The sequence below is a fragment of the Heteronotia binoei genome, chromosome 4, assembly GCF_032191835.1.
Source record: "Heteronotia binoei isolate CCM8104 ecotype False Entrance Well chromosome 4, APGP_CSIRO_Hbin_v1, whole genome shotgun sequence".
NCBI lineage: Eukaryota > Metazoa > Chordata > Lepidosauria > Squamata > Gekkonidae > Heteronotia > Heteronotia binoei.
Genome location: NC_083226.1, coordinates 18,612,924 through 18,630,713, shown reverse-complemented (window position 1 = coordinate 18,630,713; position 17,790 = coordinate 18,612,924). Strand labels below are relative to the sequence as shown.

At 48.7% G+C, this 17,790-nt stretch overlaps 1 protein-coding gene across 2 annotated transcripts; it reads right to left on the bottom strand.

The window, feature by feature from the left end:
• Positions 1 to 725: 725 nt before the first annotated feature.
• On the bottom strand, positions 726 to 17,537 carry HAO2 (hydroxyacid oxidase 2). Of its 2 annotated transcripts, XM_060236344.1 has the most exons (7): positions 17,391 to 17,537; positions 15,757 to 15,908; positions 9,245 to 9,528; positions 5,548 to 5,763; positions 3,540 to 3,698; positions 2,267 to 2,336; positions 726 to 819 (listed from the first exon to the last, which is right to left on the bottom strand). In XM_060236344.1, the coding sequence occupies exons 1-7, from the start codon at positions 17,519 to 17,521 to the stop codon at positions 764 to 766; spliced, it is 1,068 nt and encodes a 355-aa protein (XP_060092327.1). In that variant the 5' UTR covers positions 17,522 to 17,537; the 3' UTR covers positions 726 to 763. The 2 variants fall into 2 exon arrangements, with proteins under 2 accessions (XP_060092327.1, XP_060092328.1); XM_060236345.1 differs by lacking the exon at positions 5,548 to 5,763.
• Positions 17,538 to 17,790: the final 253 nt, after the last annotated feature.

The following is a 17,790-nucleotide window of genomic DNA, read 5'->3' as shown; positions in this document are numbered from 1 at the left end:
GTCAAAGTCCAGGAAGTCAAGCAGGAGCCAAGTCCCCAATGCAGAATCATAAACTGGAATCAGAAGTCAATGGCCAAAAGCCAAAAAGGTCAGGGTGCCAAGGGAATCAAGCAGGTCAGGATCAGGAAGTAGCGTGGATGCAAGCCGGAGAATAGACTTGTTGCTTCCACAAGGTTACCAAGTCCTGGGAGGGAGCTATATGGGAGTCTCAATCAGCCTGCTCCCTGGGTGGCAGTGACTCTGCTAGAACTCAGGGCTGAAAGATCTGAAGCCTCGGCATGCCTCATGTCCTCGCTCTGAAAGTTCTTTCCGGAGCCTGCTTCGAACTCTTGAGATGGGAGGAGGAGAGCTTGGAGGAGACTGATCGTCAACAGCTGACACTGGTGCCTGGAGAGTGATTGATGGGCCAGCTGCTGTTTGTTCAGCTGAGGAACTGGCTGGCAACTCTTCCAGGTCTGTTAACCCTTCCAGCTCCTCCTCGTCAGGGCTCATGACATGGTGGGGGGGGGAGAGGAAGAGGGGTAGCCCCCAGCCTCTCCAGCTCCCTGCTCTCACCCCCATGGCCCCATCCTCCATGGCCCTTCCATGGCCCCCTCCCCCCGAGTTCCCTAGCTCCATGGCTGCTTCAAGAGTCACACAGCATATGTGAAAGAGCCCCAGCGTGGTTTCGGAGCTGCAGTTTGGCCATCCCTACTATACACGCCGCCCTATGCCGATTAATTAATTAATTAGATGGATCTGCTGAGCGCTGCAGGAAGAGCTGCTACAGTCTGGGGAACTGCACCAAGTGCCGGCCAATTTCGGAGACGTTGCGACAGCCTGAAAGAAAACGTATCAGCAGTTATGAACGACAAACGGTTCCAGTTTCAGTGCTTTGGACTGAAGATTTGGCAAACGGGAGGCCAGAGGCAGGCTTCTGGTGTGATCCCTTGGAAGCGGGTGAAACAAGGGAATCTTTTTACACGGGGGGGGGGGGGGAACAGAGGCTCCACTGGGTAGTGATTCAATGCGGCCCAGCGTTTAAAGCCACCAAGTTCTGGGAGAGGTGAGAGCGGAGGTTGAGTATCTGGGATGCTCTGACCCCATCACCTTTGTGGGTCTTCTTACCAGAACAGTTGTGGCCACCACCCTGTTGGTGTTCCCAAGGTGCCCACAGGCACAAAGAGATTGGGGATGCCTGGCAATGTTCCCTCTAAGCTGCAGAGTCTTGTGAGCAAAAAATCTACTTTGTGAGCTCCTGGCATTAAAGTTGTGAGCTGCTGCATCAATTAGTGTGCTCTGGGGTCATCCTTCCTGAGCTAAGACAAAAATGTGGGAGCCGGAGGCTAAAAATCTGAGAGCTAGCTCATGCTAACTCAATTTAGTCAAACTCATTTTTATGAGGGCCAGATCTGACATAAATGAGACCTCGTCGGGTCAAGCCATGCTTAGGTAGCAGAGATATAAACTTTATAAAAGACGCAAACACAAAGATTTTTTTTAAAAAAAAAACTTAAAACATCCTTAAAATATTACCTTAAAGGTGCTTTCTTTGTATTTCTCCCATGGGGCCCAAGGAACTGGGCTCTTTGCTTCCTTCCCCAGAGGACCAGGAGGGGAGGAGCCTCAGCCAATAGAAGGAAGAGAGGCTTGTCTCAGAAGCTCTGCTGTGCAACTGAGAGAGCCTGGCAAAGCAAGCTCTCCCTCCTCTTCCTCCCTAAGGGAGGAGCCTCAGTCAATGGGGAAAAAAAATGAGGTTTTGCTCTGTAGCTCCTATGCTATTGAGCAAGCCTGGCAAAACAAGCTGTGATGCAAAAGGAAGCAAGAGAGAGGGAGAAGGAAGCAGATGAGAGTCATTTGCTCAAGGGCCTTATAGGAGCCCTTCAGGGCCTTGTTCGGCCCCTGGGCCACATGTTTGACACCCCTGGCTTAGAGGGAACACTGATGCCCAGTCTAACTAAACGGGAGTTTTGAAGCACCAAAACCAGAGCCAGCTACAAAATGGCTGCTTCAGGAGGCGGGGCCAACCACACAGAAGAAGTGTGGAGCAGAAGACAGATAACAAATACACTGTGGCGCTAGCTCCCATGGAAATGAATAACTTATCAAAAATCTGCACAGTAAGTCTTCTTCCAGTGACCACCCAGAAAGCCCTGCAAGGTGCCAGGGGATGCCAGGGCAGGTGCCAACAGGCACCACGATGCGGGGCCCTGATTAAAACACAGGAGTACCACAGGAGCTGATGACAAGGTGCAAAATCATTGAAGAAAAGGAGGGAAAGGTTTACCAGTCAGAGCCATGGACAAGCGAAATTCGTCTTTCAAAATCTGCAGCAATTCTTGAAGTCCCTCTTCGCCCTGTCCCGACGGAAAGAACAGGGAAATGGTAAGCGACATGGCCAGCAAAACCTAGGCGGTGTTTTTCAAAGACATAAACGTCCTGTGGCAGCTGCCGTTTCTCCTTCTGTTGTTCCTTTTGCCCACCGGCCATTGTGGTTAGTTAGAACATTTACTGGGGGGGGGGGGAAGTCCCATGAGTTTTGCTGGGTTGCTTTTGAAAACCTACCAAACCTGACTTGAGCGCTTGTTCAATGCTTCGTTGGTAATATCTTTGATTGCTTTTCTCTATCAAGAAAGGTGAAAAAAGATCAAGAAACTGGCAACCCCCAGGGGTTCAAAGAGCGTTGGATGTACACAGCGAAGTTGGATTTATGGAACACACACATTCATAAATCGCCTAATGTTCCACATGGTCCCTCCAATAGTTCTGTGAAGTGGGCCAATCTTATGCACTAACAATGGCGGAACTGTGGTTTCGGATAATGGGTTCAATCGTTTTACTTACTCAATCTACGCATGTCCCTCTCCCAAAGGGGTTTATATTGTTTTCCTCTCCTCCATTTTATCCTCCCAGCAATCCTATGAGGAAAGTGAGGCTTGGCTAAGATCACCCAACCAGCTTCTGATGTAGCCAATCCTCCTGGACCTTACAGTAGGCCCTGTACTATGAGCCCTGTAAGGCTTCTGTAAGCTCTTGGAGGATTGGCTACATCAGGGGTGTGTGGCCCAGGGATGGAATTCTAGCAGTTCCTTTGCATATTAGGCCACGCCCCCCGATGTAGCCAATCCTCCTGGAGTTTACAGTAGACCCTGTAAGAAGAGCCCTATAAGCTCCAGGGGGATTGGCTACATCAGGGGTGTGTGGCCCAATATGCAAAGGAGTTCCTGCTACAAAAATGAAAGTCCTGGGTCCCACCCACTTTCTAAACACTGTGTTAGCCAGAAAACAGTATTGATTTACAATCTGTAATCCACCTCGAGCTTTAGCAAGAAAGGCAGATTAGAAACAAATTAAATATATATATTTTAAAAAACATAAGCGAACATGGCAAGGACTATACCACATGCTCAGCGGTTCACAAAGGAGAGATGTGATCCAGGAAATGCAGGCGAAAGGCAAAAGAGAGAGGGTTCGAGAGTCTGCAGTTCACCCGCAACTTCCAGCTTCACCTGAGCAACCCATCACAGTTACTTCACTGCACTCCAGGTCTGCCGATTCACCTTATAGGTGAGACCCCATAAGGCGGGCCTTCCGATGAAGACACACTTGGCTCCGAGGGCCAGAGCTTTCAACACATCGGTCCCGGTCCGTACCCCACCGTCCAAATAAATTTCAACCTTGTCTCGCACCGCCTCTTTAATTTCCACCAGGGCATCGATCTGCAAAGGGACGAGCAACCAGGAATTCAGAATGCCACAGGGACACAACAGCGGGGAGAGGATACGGACAGGCCACCAACATCTCATACAATGAAGTGCTCATTCCCTACAGAGCTGATCGCTATCTGAGCTGCTAAGCCAACTGAACTGAAAAAGGTGTGTGATAACATTCGCCAACCTTTGGAACGGCTGACATCTTAATGTTGTTTGGGCATCTGCAATATATGTGCACTAGGGTTGCCAAGTCCAATTCAAGAAATATCTGAGGACTTTGGGGGCGGAGCCAGGAGACATGGGAGTGGAGCCAGGAGCATGGGTGTGACAAGCATCACTGAACTCCAAAGGGAGTTCTGGCCATCACATTTAAAGGGACCACACCTTTTAAATTTGCACCTGAGAATGCCGATGACATTAGGGGGACCACATGCCGCCCTGAGCCACTTCGGTGGGAAGGGCGGGATATAAATCGAAATATAAATAAATAAATGCCTTCCTTCCATAGGAAATAATGAAGGATAGGGGCACCTTCTTTTGGGGCTCATAGAATTAGACCCCCTGGTCCAATCTTTTTGAAACTTGGGGGGTATTTGGGGGGGGAGGCATGGGATGCTATACTGAATTTTGATGCATCTGCCTCAAACAACGTTGCCCGCCCGCCCCCCCCCCCCCCTGCAGAGCCCCAGATACCCATGGATCAATTTTCCATTCTTTCCTATGGGAATAAGTCTCCATAGGGAATAATAGAGTTCCCAGCAGACATTTTCCTCCCCTCCCTCCACTTTCTGGTGACCCTGGAGCAGGGGATCCAAACCAGGAGATCCCCTGCCCCCACCTGGGGATTGGCAACCCTAATGTGCATGTGGTCCCTCTAATGTCATCGGCATTCTCAGGTGCAAATAAGCCATGACTATGGGCAGGCCTCATTTTGAGCAGGAGCTCACAGGAGCGGAGCTCAGAACCTCTAAATTTTACTGTGCTCTTTCTTTCTCCCCCCGCCTCCAAATACTTGTTTCTGGGCTCCACGGTTCAAACCCCCTGGGAGAATTTTGCTGAACACGACAATTGAACAGACTTTCTAATATTTCCCCCCGCAAAAAATGAGAAAAGAACCAAAACATATCAAGCAGACAGATGGAAATCTTCCTCATGCCACTGTGTGGCCACATCGGGGGGGGGGGGGGGGAATCATTTAAAACGTATGATTGGAGGATGGTTTTATGATGACAATTGTAATTCAAGAAGCATTTGAAGATAGATGCTGAGCTGATATCATTTAGTACCCCTTCTGGTGATGTCAGGGGTGGGTGGCTTGTGCAAATGTCATGCAAAAGAAGAAGACGACTGCAGATTTATACCCCGCCCTTCTCTCTGAATCAGAGACTCAGAGCGGCTTACAATCTCCTTTATCTTCTCCCCCCATAACAGACGCCCTGTGAGGTAGGTGGGGCTGAGAAGAAGAAGAAGAAGAATTGCAGATTTATACCCCGCCTTTCTCCCTGAATCATAGACTCAGAGCAGCTTACAATCTCCTTTATCTTCTCTCCACACAACAGACACGCTGTGAGGTGGGTGGGGCTGAGAGAGCTCCCACAGCAGCTGCCCTTTCAAAGACAACTCTTGTGAGAGCTATGGCTAACCCAAGGCCATTGCAGCAGCTCCAAATGGAGGAGTGGGGAATCAAACCCAGTTCTGCCAGATAAGAGTCCACGCACTTAACCACTACACCAAACTGGCTCTCCAATTGGGCTAATGAGCTCCAGCACCTCTTTTTCTAAAAAATGACACCAGACTGTGGGCATGGCCCTTCTGGCATGAACCACCGTGATAAATTGACGGCCTCATCACTCACGCTCGCTGGGACCCCGTCCAGCTGCCTCCCGCCATGGTTGGAGACAATGATTCCTTGGACTCCGTGTCTCACAGCCAGCTCTGTGTCTTCCTTCGTCAGGATTCCCTTGAGGACGATGGGCAGGTGGGTCAAGCCCTGGAGCCAGCGGACGTCCTCCCAGCTAAGGTTGGGCTCCATGGAATTTGCAGGCAGGCCGTACTCTGAGCGATCCTGGTCCTGTGGCAGAGGGAAAGAAGGAAGCTCCATTGTGGCAAATGACTCGTTGTCTCCTCACACCGGACTTTGGCGTATTGGCCCTCTGAGATAGTTTTAATTCTGCTTCCCTTTCCCAATACATACTGAGATCTGGAAATGTTTGTTTCCTGTGTTGCAAGGGCTGCTTAGCACTTTGATTGCACCCTTCTCTTTACACACAGGGGGTTTCAGGCTCTCTCCTTTCAAGGAAGAAGAAGAAAAAGAAGAAGAGATTGGATTTATATCCCGCCCTCCACTCCAAAGAGTCTCAGAGCGGCTCACAATCTCCTTTATGTCCCTCCCCCACAACAGACACCCTGTGAGGTGGGTGGGGCTGAGAGGGCTCTCCCAGCAGCTGCCCTTTCAAGGACAACCTCTGCCAGAGCTATGGCTGACCCAAGGCCATTCCAGCAGCTGCAAGTGGAGGAGTGGGGAATCAAACCCGGTTCTCCCAGATAAGAGTCCGTGCACTTAACCACTACAGCAAACTGCCTATGGCTGACCCAAGGCCATTCCAGCAGCTGCAAGTGGAGGAGTGGGGCCCCCAAGAAGTTTGTCCACTGGGAATTCTACGTGCAGTCTTTGGACACACTGAAAAATAATCTTGCGGGTTTTGCAACTTGTTGAAACTTATTGGTGCATCAGAAACACTTTTGATATTTTTTCTGCCCTTTTGCCTTCGGTTGAGCTATGTGGTTGGAGCACCCCATGCTGGAAAAGGATTCGAAGCAGGAATAATCAAGTCGAACTCCTGTTCATTGGGGCTCCTTCAATGGAACTGTGAAACTTCTGGGGAATTGTTATTGCTATTTAGTCTTCTATTGAACATATTTGTATGATTTTGCTGCAATACATTCTTAGTTATTCAGTCACTACAACTTCGGTTGTGCAGTCTTAATCCCCAGGTGGGGGCAGGGGATCCCCCAGTTTGGAGGCCCTCCCCCCACTTCAGGGTCATCAGAAAGCGGAGGGGGAGGGAAATGTCTGCTAGGCACTCCATTATTCCCTATGGAGACCAATTCCCATAGAGTATAATGGAGAATTGATCTGCCGTTATCTGGGGCTCGGGGGAGCTGTTTTGTGAGGCAGAGGCACCAAATTTGCAGAATAGCTTTCAGTACCTCTCCTCAAAACACCCTCCAAGTTTCAGAGGGTTCAATTCTATGAGGCCCCAAAGATGGCGCCCCTATCCTTCATTATTTCCAATGGAGGGAAGGCATTTCAAAGGTGCGCGGTCCCTTTAAATGTGAGGGCCAGCACTCCCTTTGGAGTTCAACTGTGATTGTCATAACCTTGCTCCTGGCTCCGCCCCCCAAAGTCTCCTGGCTCCACCCCCAAAGTCCCCAGATATTTCTTGAATTGGACTTGGAAACCCTAAACCAGGGGTAGGGAACATTGGCTCTCCAGATGTTTTCTGCCTACAGCTCCCATCAGGCCCAGCCAGCATGGCCATTCTTTTTCAGTGTGTCCAAAGACTGCACGTAGAATTCTCAGTGGACAAATGGGACAGAAAGTCTCCAGTAAGATTTCAAAATGGCACTAAACTCCAAAAGGCTCAAAGCCCTATTGGAAACTTCTTGGGGGCTCCTCAGTCCCCAAACCAGTAACGGTGGACAAATGAAGAAGAAGAAGAAGAAGAAGAAGAAGAAGAAGAAGAAGAAGAAGAAGAAGAAGAAGAAGAAGAAGAAGAAGAAGAAGAAGAAGAAGAAGAAGAAGAAGAAGAAGAAGAAGAAGAAGAAGAAGAAGAAGAAGAAGAAGAATTGCAGATTTATATCCCGCCCTTCTCTCTGAATCAGAGACTCAGAGCGGCTTACAATCTCCAATCATCTGGAGAGCCAACGTTCCCTACCCCCGCCCTAAATCAAATGCTGAACTGGTCCTGGTCAGAAGATGAAATAAATCTCCCTCTATGCCACCCCCCCCCCCTGTTTTAATGCCTCACCAGACAGAACAGAACAATCCAGTTCTGCCAGGGCTCTATGACTGGAGAAGTCATTTGAAAGGAATTCAGGGGCAGAGGCTTTGAAAAACTCTCAGCCTCCAAGCTGGGGCTCCCTCCGTTCCCCAGGGAAAACAGAATCCTTGTTGGGGGAATGCACCGTCTCTGTAAGATATCAAGGTTGTCCTCCCGCACGAGGCTGCTGGGCCTCTTCCAAAGGCAGCGCTGAGCGAGGGACCCGGGAGGAAAGAGCTGGGTGATACTAATGAATGCAGCAAGGCCATTCAGAGGCACCAAAGCTACTTCCAAGTCAACTCAGGCTGCTCTTCACTTGCACGATTGATCACGCCTACAAAAAAGGATACACAAAAGCCACAAGAGGGTGAGACAGGGACGAGAGCATCTAAAACAGGGGTGGCCAAACTAGGGAGCCACGTGTGGCTCCTTCACACATGCTGTGTGGCTCTCGAAGCCTCCATCAGTGGGCTCGGAGAAGGCATTTGTCTCTTTAAATTGCTTCTCCCAGCCAAGCCAGCCGGCAGCTTGGAGAATGCATTTAAAGTTAAAGTTGCTTTCCTTCCACCTCCACCTCCCTCCCACTCATCTATTTGCCTGTCTGCCTTTCCTTTCTTTTCCTTCCTTCCTTTCTGTTTGGTATAGTGGTTAAGTGATCGGACTCTTATCTGGGAGAACCGGATTTGATTCCCCACTCCTCCACCTGCAGCTGCTGGAATGGCCTTGGGTCAGCCATATCTCTCGTAGGAGTTGTCCTTGAAAGGGCAGCTGCTGTAAGAGCTCTCTCAGCCCCACCTACCTCACAGAGTGTCTGTTGTGGGGGGTGGGGGTTGGTAAAGGAGATTGTGATCACTCTGAGATTCAGAGTATAGGGCGGGATATAAATCCAATATCTCCTTCCTTCCTCTCAAACATCTGATGTTCATGTCTTGCAACCCTCAAACATCTGACATTTATTCTCTCTGGCTCTTGTGTTAAGCAAGTTTAGCTACCCTTGATCTAAAATATCTGCAAGAGTTTACTGTGTGTATAAAAACAGGGGTACTGTATACATAAGTATATGCAGTGTGAAGTATATTTATTTCTTTATTAACTTCTAGACTGCCCTCCTCTGTACGAACAAGGCTCAGGGTGGTAAACAACAGTAAAACACATTTATAGAGTAATAAAATAATTAAAACCAATAAATAATATAACAATTAACCCTTTCCAGATGGCGCTAAAAACTTCAGGTTATATCACTGCTTCTTGGGGGGTGGGGAGGCAAGAAATGGAGGTACCCGGCAAGAGGGAGACTGTTGTTGCTGTCAACCAAAAGCCTGGTAGAACGTCTCTGCCTTACAGGAACTGTGGAACTGCATCAACAGAGTGTTCTACCAGGTTGGGGCCATGACCGAAAAGGCCCTGGCTCTGGTTGAGGACAGCCAGATGTCTTTTGGGCTGGGGATCGCTAGGTCAGAAGCACGGGCTGGCCTGTAGCTCTTTCTCTCCTGTCGGAATTGAACAAACCTCAAAGATGCCTTCAAAGTTCTTGACCGACATGTGCTGCGGGAGTTGGAAGTTGTTGCGGATGTCGTCCCGTCTCTTACCAGGGTAAGGCACGTCCACCGTCAGCACCACAGCCTGGAAGCCCAAGGCCTCTGCCCGTCTCACCAGCTGCACCGAGGCTGACCTCTGCCGGTGAATGTAAAGCTGGAACCATCGGAAGCCTCCGGGGGCTGCAGCAACTATCTCTTCCATCGAGCAAGTGGCGTAAGTGCTGGCAATGTAACAGGTGTTCATGGCTTCCGCCGCTTCAAAAGGCAATCGAGGAAGGGGGCAAAGTCATAGAGTCTGAGAGAAAGAAGCGCCTTGTAGAACATCTAGTTAAGCCTGCCAACTAGGGATGGCAGACCACGCCCCCCAGCCCAGATGGGGGGGGGTGTAGGGTTGCCAAGTTCCTCGTGGCCTCTGGTCTATTGTACCATAGAGTTTTCCCTCCCAAATTGCTAGAGCGTCCAGGAAAACCATAAGAGTTTTCCCGGAAATGCCTAAAGAGGTTGGCGCATGGCGTCGCCGGTGCGATGTCACTTCCGGGTGATGTCATCATGCTGGCAACGTTGGGTGAGGCTCCCCCCACTGGCCCAATGTGGGCCGGCAGCCTGGGAACCTCCAGGGTAGGAGAACCCCCGCCCGGCCCGGGAGCTTGGCAGCTCTAGGGGGAGGTCTCCCACTTCCAGGTGCTCCTCTCCACCCAACAAATTACCTCCTCTCACCTCCAAGAAGCTGGAAATAACCATAATGTAGCCTGGAAGTTATATAATTATGTCCAGCCCTCGTTTTGGGCAGGAGCAGAGCTCCAGAACCTCTACATCAGGGGTGGCCAATGGTAGCTCTCCAGATGTTTTTTGCCTACGACTCCCATCAGCCCCAGCCAGCATGGCCAATGGCTGGGGCTGATGGGAGTTGTGGGCAAAAATCATCTGGAGAGCTGCCGTTGGCCAGTCCTGCTCTACATATCATTGTGCTCTTTTTTCCTTAACCCGCCCCCCCTCCCCAAAAAAACACTGATTCTGGGCTCCACTGTTCAACACTGCCCCCCCCCCCCCCGTGAGAATTTTGCTGAACTCTTAAGATTTGACAAAACTTTCTAATATTTTCCCCCACATAAAATGGGAAAATGATCAAAACCTATGAAAAGCAGACAGATGGAAATCTTCCTCATGCCACTTTGGCTGCATAGAAGAAAGTCATTTAAAAAGCAAGATGGGAGTCACGTTTTATGATGACATTTGTAATTCAAGAAGCATTTGAAGGTAGATAGATACTGAGCTGATATAACTGAGTACACCTTCCGGTGATGTCAGGGTGTGTGTGGCAGATGCACACGAATTGCGCTAATGAGCTCCAGCACCTCTTTTTCTATGAAATGACCCCTGAGTATGTCAGGGATGACAGGAGGTGATGCTCTGGTTTTTGGGTAAAACTCTATGATTTGTAGCTAGTTCTACCATAGAGTTTTGTCCCCAAACCAGAGCATCGCCACCCAATATCCCTGGGCCTTCTGGGTTATGTAGGCACATAGCAGCACACCTCCCCACTCCCGGTAGGGCCGCCAAGCCCATGGGGGGCGGGAATAATGCCCCTGTATAAATCGATGGTGCGGTCTCATTTGGAGTACTGTGTGCAGTTCTGGTTGCCGCACCTCAAAAAGGATATCATAGCATTGGAGAAAGTCCAGAAAAGGGCAACTAGAATGATTAAAGGGCTGGGACACTTTCCCTATGAAGAAAGGTTGAAACGCTTGGGGCTCTTTAGCTTGGAGAAACGTCGACTGCAGGGTGACATGATAGAGGTTTACAAGATAATGCATGGGATGGAGAAAGTAGAGAGAAGTACTTTTCTCCCTTTCTCACCATACAAGAACTCGTGGGCATTCGATGAAATTGCTGATCAGTCAGGTTAAAATGGATAAAAGGAAGTACTTCTTCACCCAAAGGGTGATTAACATGTGGAATTCACTGCCACAGGAGCTGGTGGCGGCCACAAGCATAGCCACCTTCAAGACGGGGTTAGATAAAAATATGGAGCAGAGGTCTATCAGTGGCTATTAGCCACAGTGTGTGTGTGTGTATATATATATATATATATATATATATATATATATATATATATATATATGTGTGTGTGTGTGTGTGTGTGTGTGTGTGTGTGTGTATATATATATATACACACACAGACACACACACACACATTTTTGACCACTGTGTGACACAGAGTGTTGGACTGGATGGGCCATTGGCCTGATCTAACATGGCTTCTCTTATGTTCTTATGCTTGGGAGATTCTCAACCCGCCAGCCCACATTGGGCCGGCGGGGGGAACCTCCCCTGCATCGCTGGCGCGATGATGTCACCAGGAAGTGACATCATCAAAATGGTGGCGCCCATGCAGGGCTGCTCTAGGCATTTCCGGGAAAACTCTATGGTTTTCCCAGATGCTCTAGCCATTTGGGAGTAAAAACTCTATGGTACAATCCCCCTGCCGGGGGATGAAGAGGACTTGGCAACCCTAACTCCCAGAAAGGTCCCTCCCACCCCCTACCGACGTGCTGTTGGGACCTGGCAACTCTACACCTAATCTCCAAGCTAGGCCTGGAATCACAAATGGTCTCGTTGACATAGATATATTCTCCTTGAAGAAAATGGTGGCTTTGGAGGGTGGGCCCCAGGGCTTTTCTTCAGCAAGAATGTACAATAACGCAGTTCTGACTGGCTTGGTGTCAGGGGTGAAACCTAATATGTAAATGTGTTCCAGCTGAACGTTTTCTACAAAAAGCTCTGTGCAAAACAATGGTGAAGTCAGGAGGTGTGGCCTAATTTGCAAATGAGTTCCCTGCTGGGCTTTTTCTTCCAAAAAAGCCCTGGAGGGCCCTATGGCATTTTACCCCACTGAGGTCCCTCCCCTCCTCCCCCCCCCGGCTGCAGACTCCACCCCCAAATATCCAGGAATTTCCCAACCTGGAGTTGGTAGCCCTCCATCTAGCCCAGGATGGCCAAACCATGGCTTGGGAGCCACACGTGGCTCTTTCACACATATTGTGTGGTTCTCAAAGCCCTCACCGCCCAGCCAGCCAGCTTGGAGAAGGCATCTGTCACCTCATCGATCGCCAGGGTTGATTCGGCTGATCTGGCTGGCAAGGCGGGTGTCCCCTACCTCCCTCACTGCTCCATGTGCATTCTTCCCGAAGCTGTGCACTTGGTGGAAGAGGACGACCATCCCAGATAGAAGGAGTGTACCATTCTTCAGTCAAGGGTATAAGATAGCTGCGCACCCCTGCTAGAACCTCCAAACAAGCTCAAAGTCCATTTGTAGGAGAACATAGGGTAGTCTCTATAATCACTTCTCCAAGCCAAGCCAGTCAGAGGCTTAGAGAATGCATTTAGTTGCTTTCTTTCCACCTCTCTCTCCCAGATCTATCTATCTATCTATCTATCTATCTATCTATCTATCTATCTATCTATCTATCTATCTATCTATCTATCTATCTATCTATCTATCTATCTATTAGTTGCTTTCTTTCCACCTCTCCCTCCCAGATCTATCTATCTATCTATCTATCTATCTATCTATCTATCTATCTATCTATCTATCTATCTATCTATCTATCTATCTATCTATCTATCTATCTATCTGTCTGTCTGTCTGTCTGTCTGTCTGTCTGTCTGTCTGTCTGTCTGTCTGTCTGTCTGTCTGTCTGCCTGCCTGCCTGCCTGCCTGCCTGCCTATTTAATCTTCCTTCCTTCCTTCCTTCCTTCCTTCCTTCCTTCCTTCCTTCCTTCCTTCCTTCCTTCCTTCCTTCCTTCCTTCCTTCCTTCCTCCCTCCCTCCTTCCTGATATTCATGTCTTGTGGCTCTCAAACATCTGACATTTATTCTATATGGCTCTTACACTAAGCAAGTTGGACTGCCCCTGGTCCAGCCCAAGCCGTGCTTGGAAATCCAGGGCTGCTTCTCTGAATACTTGGGAAATTCCAAATAATTGAATACATTTCTTACAGTTGGAAAGTTCTCAGGATAGCTCATAAATCCATATGGGCAAAGGTCAAGAATTTAAAGCTTGCCCTAAAAGAAGTGTGCCCCTCATCATCAGATCATTATGCGGTGAAACCACAGTGGTGGTTACATAAATTTAGACACCTTTTCTCCATTTAGCACATGAAACTGCCTTATTCTGATTCACACTCTTGTTCTCTCAGGGCGAGCCTTGCTTGCTCTGTCTGGGAGCAGCTCTCCAGGATCTCAGGCAGGGTTCTTTCACATCACCTACGACTGGCCCTTTTGACATCTTATGAAACAACGTTCTCCCAAAATTATGGGGTACAACTCGGGGTGCATCTGCTACAACGTTTAGATGCTCAGCTTTGGGGTTGGTGAATAGCAGGGCTTTTTGTTGTAGCAGGAACTCCTTTGCATATTAGGCCACACCCCCGATGATGTAGCCAATCCTCCTGGAATTTACAGTAGGCCCTGTACGAAGAGCCCTGTAAGCTCCAGGAGGATTGGCTACATCGGGTGTGTGGCCCAGGGATGGAATTCTAGCAGGAGTTCCTTTGCATATTAGGCCACGCCCCCTGATGTAGCCAATCCTCCTGGAGCTTCCAGTAGGCCTTGTACTAAGAGCCCTGTAAGCTCTTGGAGGGTTGGTTACATCAGGGGTGTGTGGCCTAATATGCAAAGGAGCGCCTGCTACAACAAAAAGCCCTGGTGAAGAGTATTGTGGAATACTTCAGTGTGGCTCAGCAGCCCCCAGGTTCACAAAGGTCCACAAATATAAGAGAAGCCATGTTAGATCAGGCCAATGGCCCATCCAGTCCAACACTCTGTGTCACACAGTGGCCAAAATAACCAGGTGCCATTAGAAGGTCCATCAATGGGGCCAGGACACTAGAAGCCTTCCCACTGTGCCCCCTGCCTAAGCACCAAGAATACAGAGCATCATTGTCCCAGACAGAGAGTTCCAACAATACGCTGTGGCTAATAATAGCCGCTGATGGACCTCTGCTCCATATGTTGATCCAATCCCCTCTTGAAGCTGGCTATGTTTGCAGCTGCCACCACCTCCTGTGGCAGTGAATTCCACGTGTTAATCACCCCTTGGGTGAAGAAGTACTTCCTTTTATCCGTTCTAACCTGACTGCTCAGCAATTTCATTGAATGTCCACGAGTTCTCATATTGTGAGAAAGGGAAAAAAGTACTTTTTGCTCTGCCTTCTCCATCCCATGCATAATCTTGTAAACCTCTATCATGTCACCCTGCAGTCGATGTTTCTCCAAGCTAAAGAGCCCCAAGCGTTTTAACCTTTCTTCACAGGGAAAGTATTCCAACCCTTTAATCATTCTAGTTGCCCTTTTCTATATGCTATGATATCCTTTATGAGGTGCGGTGACTAGAATTGTACACAGTACTCCAAATGAAGCCGCACCATCGATTTATACAGGGGCATCATGATACTGGCTGATTTGTTTTCAGTTTCCTTCCTAATAATTCCCAACATGGTGTTGGCCTTTTTTATTGCAGTTGCACACTGTCCCGACATTTTCAGTGAGTTAATGCAACCATGAGAACCATCGGCAGATGTATTAAACCCCCTCCAACCCGCCAGCTACCCACTTTGTGCCCCGTCGCTCCCATCGCTTCTCTGAAGACAAGATGCTCTTCTTTGGAAATATAGAAAGAGAAATGAAAAAGAAGAGAGCTGCCCATCCACAAAGATCATGGCTAGCATGGGCCTATCCAGACTGAGATGCCGACACCCAACAATACGATCTGCACAAATCCTGCAATCACAAAATTTCGTTCTAGGGAATGCATGGCTGCAAACATGGATGCAGTAAATTCAACCCAATATCCATAGCCTGATAAAACGCCAATGAGAGACCCTCAGGATTTGAGTTGCCACCTAAAGGACAGAAGACGGCTAATGGAAGACAAACAGGCTTTGGCCGTTGAGCAGACCTGTGGTTAAATGGGGCAAAAGAGCAGGACCTAAATACCATTGTGGTGCAGCTCACCAAACTGTTTCCCATCTCTCACATGAATGTGAGCCTCGTGCTTTCCAGGGAGATGCGACAGAGCTCTATAAAACTTTCTCCAGCTGAGATTGAGTGGATGGAATATTTAGATATTCGTATTTAGGGGGACTGCTCCATAGGTCTGCAAACCTGCTGTATCAGCTTGGTTATGTGCTTTGTATTATTAAATATGCTTCCTGCATGTAACTCCGCCATATGATAAATAAAAATACAACTCATCTCCAGAGTACAGAAATCGGCTTCCTGGAGGAAATGATTGCTCTTGATGGATAGACTCTATGACATCTCCAGTTTCTGCCCCCCAGCTTTCTTAAGTCAAGAGTTGGCAACCTTCTGTGAATTAGTTTTGGACCCCCATCTTCCCACAATGAATTATCCATGTCAACTCCCTTCCCCTCCCCACATGACTTGATGATTTTGTTTCCTGGTAAGGCGACTCTGGCTTACCTTTGGCTGTGCTCAGCTCTCCACTGGGCCAAGCCAGCCTGTGAAAACCCGTGGGAGCAATCCCGACAGGGAAGCTGATCTCCGTGCCAAGGATCGTCGTCTTGGTGTCTATCATGGACACGTCGTGCAGCAAGCAGGGCCTCAGTCGGATTCTGTAGAGAGAAGTTGAAGGCTGAAATTTCAGGGCTGGCTGGTGGGAGGAAAGGAAGGAAGGAAGAAAGGAAGGAAGAAAGGAAGAAAGGAAGAAAGGAAGAAAGAAAGAAAGAAAGAAAGAAAGAAAGAAAGAAAGAAAGAAAGAAAGAAAGAAAGAAAGTTAGTTAGTTGATGTACTCTGCTCTGAGCCCCCAATGGGGGAACAGGTGGAATATAAATAAACAATAATGAAGAAGATAGATGATAGATAGATAGATAGATAGATAGATAGATAGATAGATAGATAGATAGATAGATAGATAGATAATCTGTGGAATGGGAGGAAAGAGTTAAATATTTCTCCCCTCCACACCCACACCTACACTACTTCCCTGATCTGTAAACCAACAAAAGCTCCTCACAATGACCTGCGGATGAAGCCGCTTATGACAGAAGCCCCTGGGCTTCATGCCTTTGTGAGAAACAACAGCACTGAGGGAAAAAATGTGGGATCCAGAGACATTCACCCCTTATCAGTTCTTCTGTTCTGCTAGACAGCAGCTCAGACACTTGGAGGTGATCAAGATGAATTGAAGAAGAAATGCAGATTTATACCCTACCCTTCTCTCTGAATCAGAGACTCAGAGCGGCTCATAATCTCCTATATCTTCTCCCCCCACAACAGACACCCTGTGAGGTGGGTGGGGCTGAGAGGGCTCTCACAGCAGCTGCCCTTTCAAGGACAACTCCTGCGATAGCTATGGCTGACCCAAGGCCATTCCAGCAGCTGCAAGTGGAGGAGTGGGGAATCAAACCCGGTTCTCCCAGATAAGAGTCCAAGCACTTAACCACTACACCAAACTGGCTCTCTACGAATGGCTGTTCTTTCAATGTCTTGAAGTCAGATTTCACCACTGGTCCACTTGCCCAACAACACATGGCATCTTATGGACGTCCATCCCAACTAGAGTTGCCAATCCACAGGTGGGGCAGGGGATCCCCAGGTTTGGAGGTCCTCCCCCTGCTTCAGGGTCATCAGAAAGTGGGGGGAGGAGGGGGAAATGTCTGCTGGGTGCTCCATTATCCCCTATGGAGACTGATTCCCATAGGGTATAATGGAGAATTGATCTGTGGGTATCTGAGGCTCCGGGGGGCGGGGTGCTGTTTTTTGAGGTAGAGGCACCAGAATTGCAGCATAGCATCCAATCCCTCTCCTTAAAAGATCCTCAAAGTTTCAAAAAGATTGGACCAGGGGGTCCAATTCTAGGAGCCCCAAAACAAGGGAGGTACAGAATTGGAGGGAAGAGGTCTGCGGTCACTTTAAATGCGATGGCCACTCCCTTTGGAGTTCCATTATGCTTGCCACAATCTTACTCCTGGCTCTACACCAATATCCTCTGGCTCCAACCCCAAAGTCCCCAGATATTTCTTGAATTGGACTTGGCACCCCTAATCCCAACACAAATGATCTACCCAGTGAGGCGCCTCATTGTTCCTTGTACCTTTTGTATGCCCTGAGGTTGTCATCTCGGGTACACGAGTCATCCGCCCCAGCTGCCAAATACTCCCAAGTGACCTTGGGGAGATGTTTCTTGGCATACGCTTCGAAGTCCGACAAACACACCAGGGACATTTTGGAGCGATGGGAGAAGAACCTGGAAGGGAAGAAAGAAGCAGGATGAATATGCGAAGCACAGAGAGCTGGTGCAGTGCAGTGAGTAGAGCAGTGGACTAGAGTCTGACCAGTTCAAATCCCAACTCTGCCATGGAAGCTGGCCAGGTGACCTTGTGCCAGTCACAAACTCTCAGCCTCATCTCCCTCAAAGGATTGTTGTTGAGAGAATAAAATTGAGAAAGAGAGAATAATCTGTTTAGCGCCATGGGAGAGACAAACAGAGTATA

Bases quoted from the DNA above. Each gene is read 5' to 3' on its own strand.
- HAO2 (XM_060236344.1), bottom strand. From the start codon at position 17,521: ATGTCCCTGGTGTGTTTGTCGGACTTCGAAGCGTATGCCAAGAAACAT. The intron at 9,529-15,756 runs GTAAGCCAGAGT...TGCCTTTTGAAG, and splicing joins AGAGCTGAGCACAGCCAAAG to CGGCGGAAGCCATGAACACC. The intron at 5,764-9,244 runs GTTTGTTCAATT...CCTCTGCCACAG, and splicing joins ACTTTGAAGGCATCTTTGAG to GACCAGGATCGCTCAGAGTA.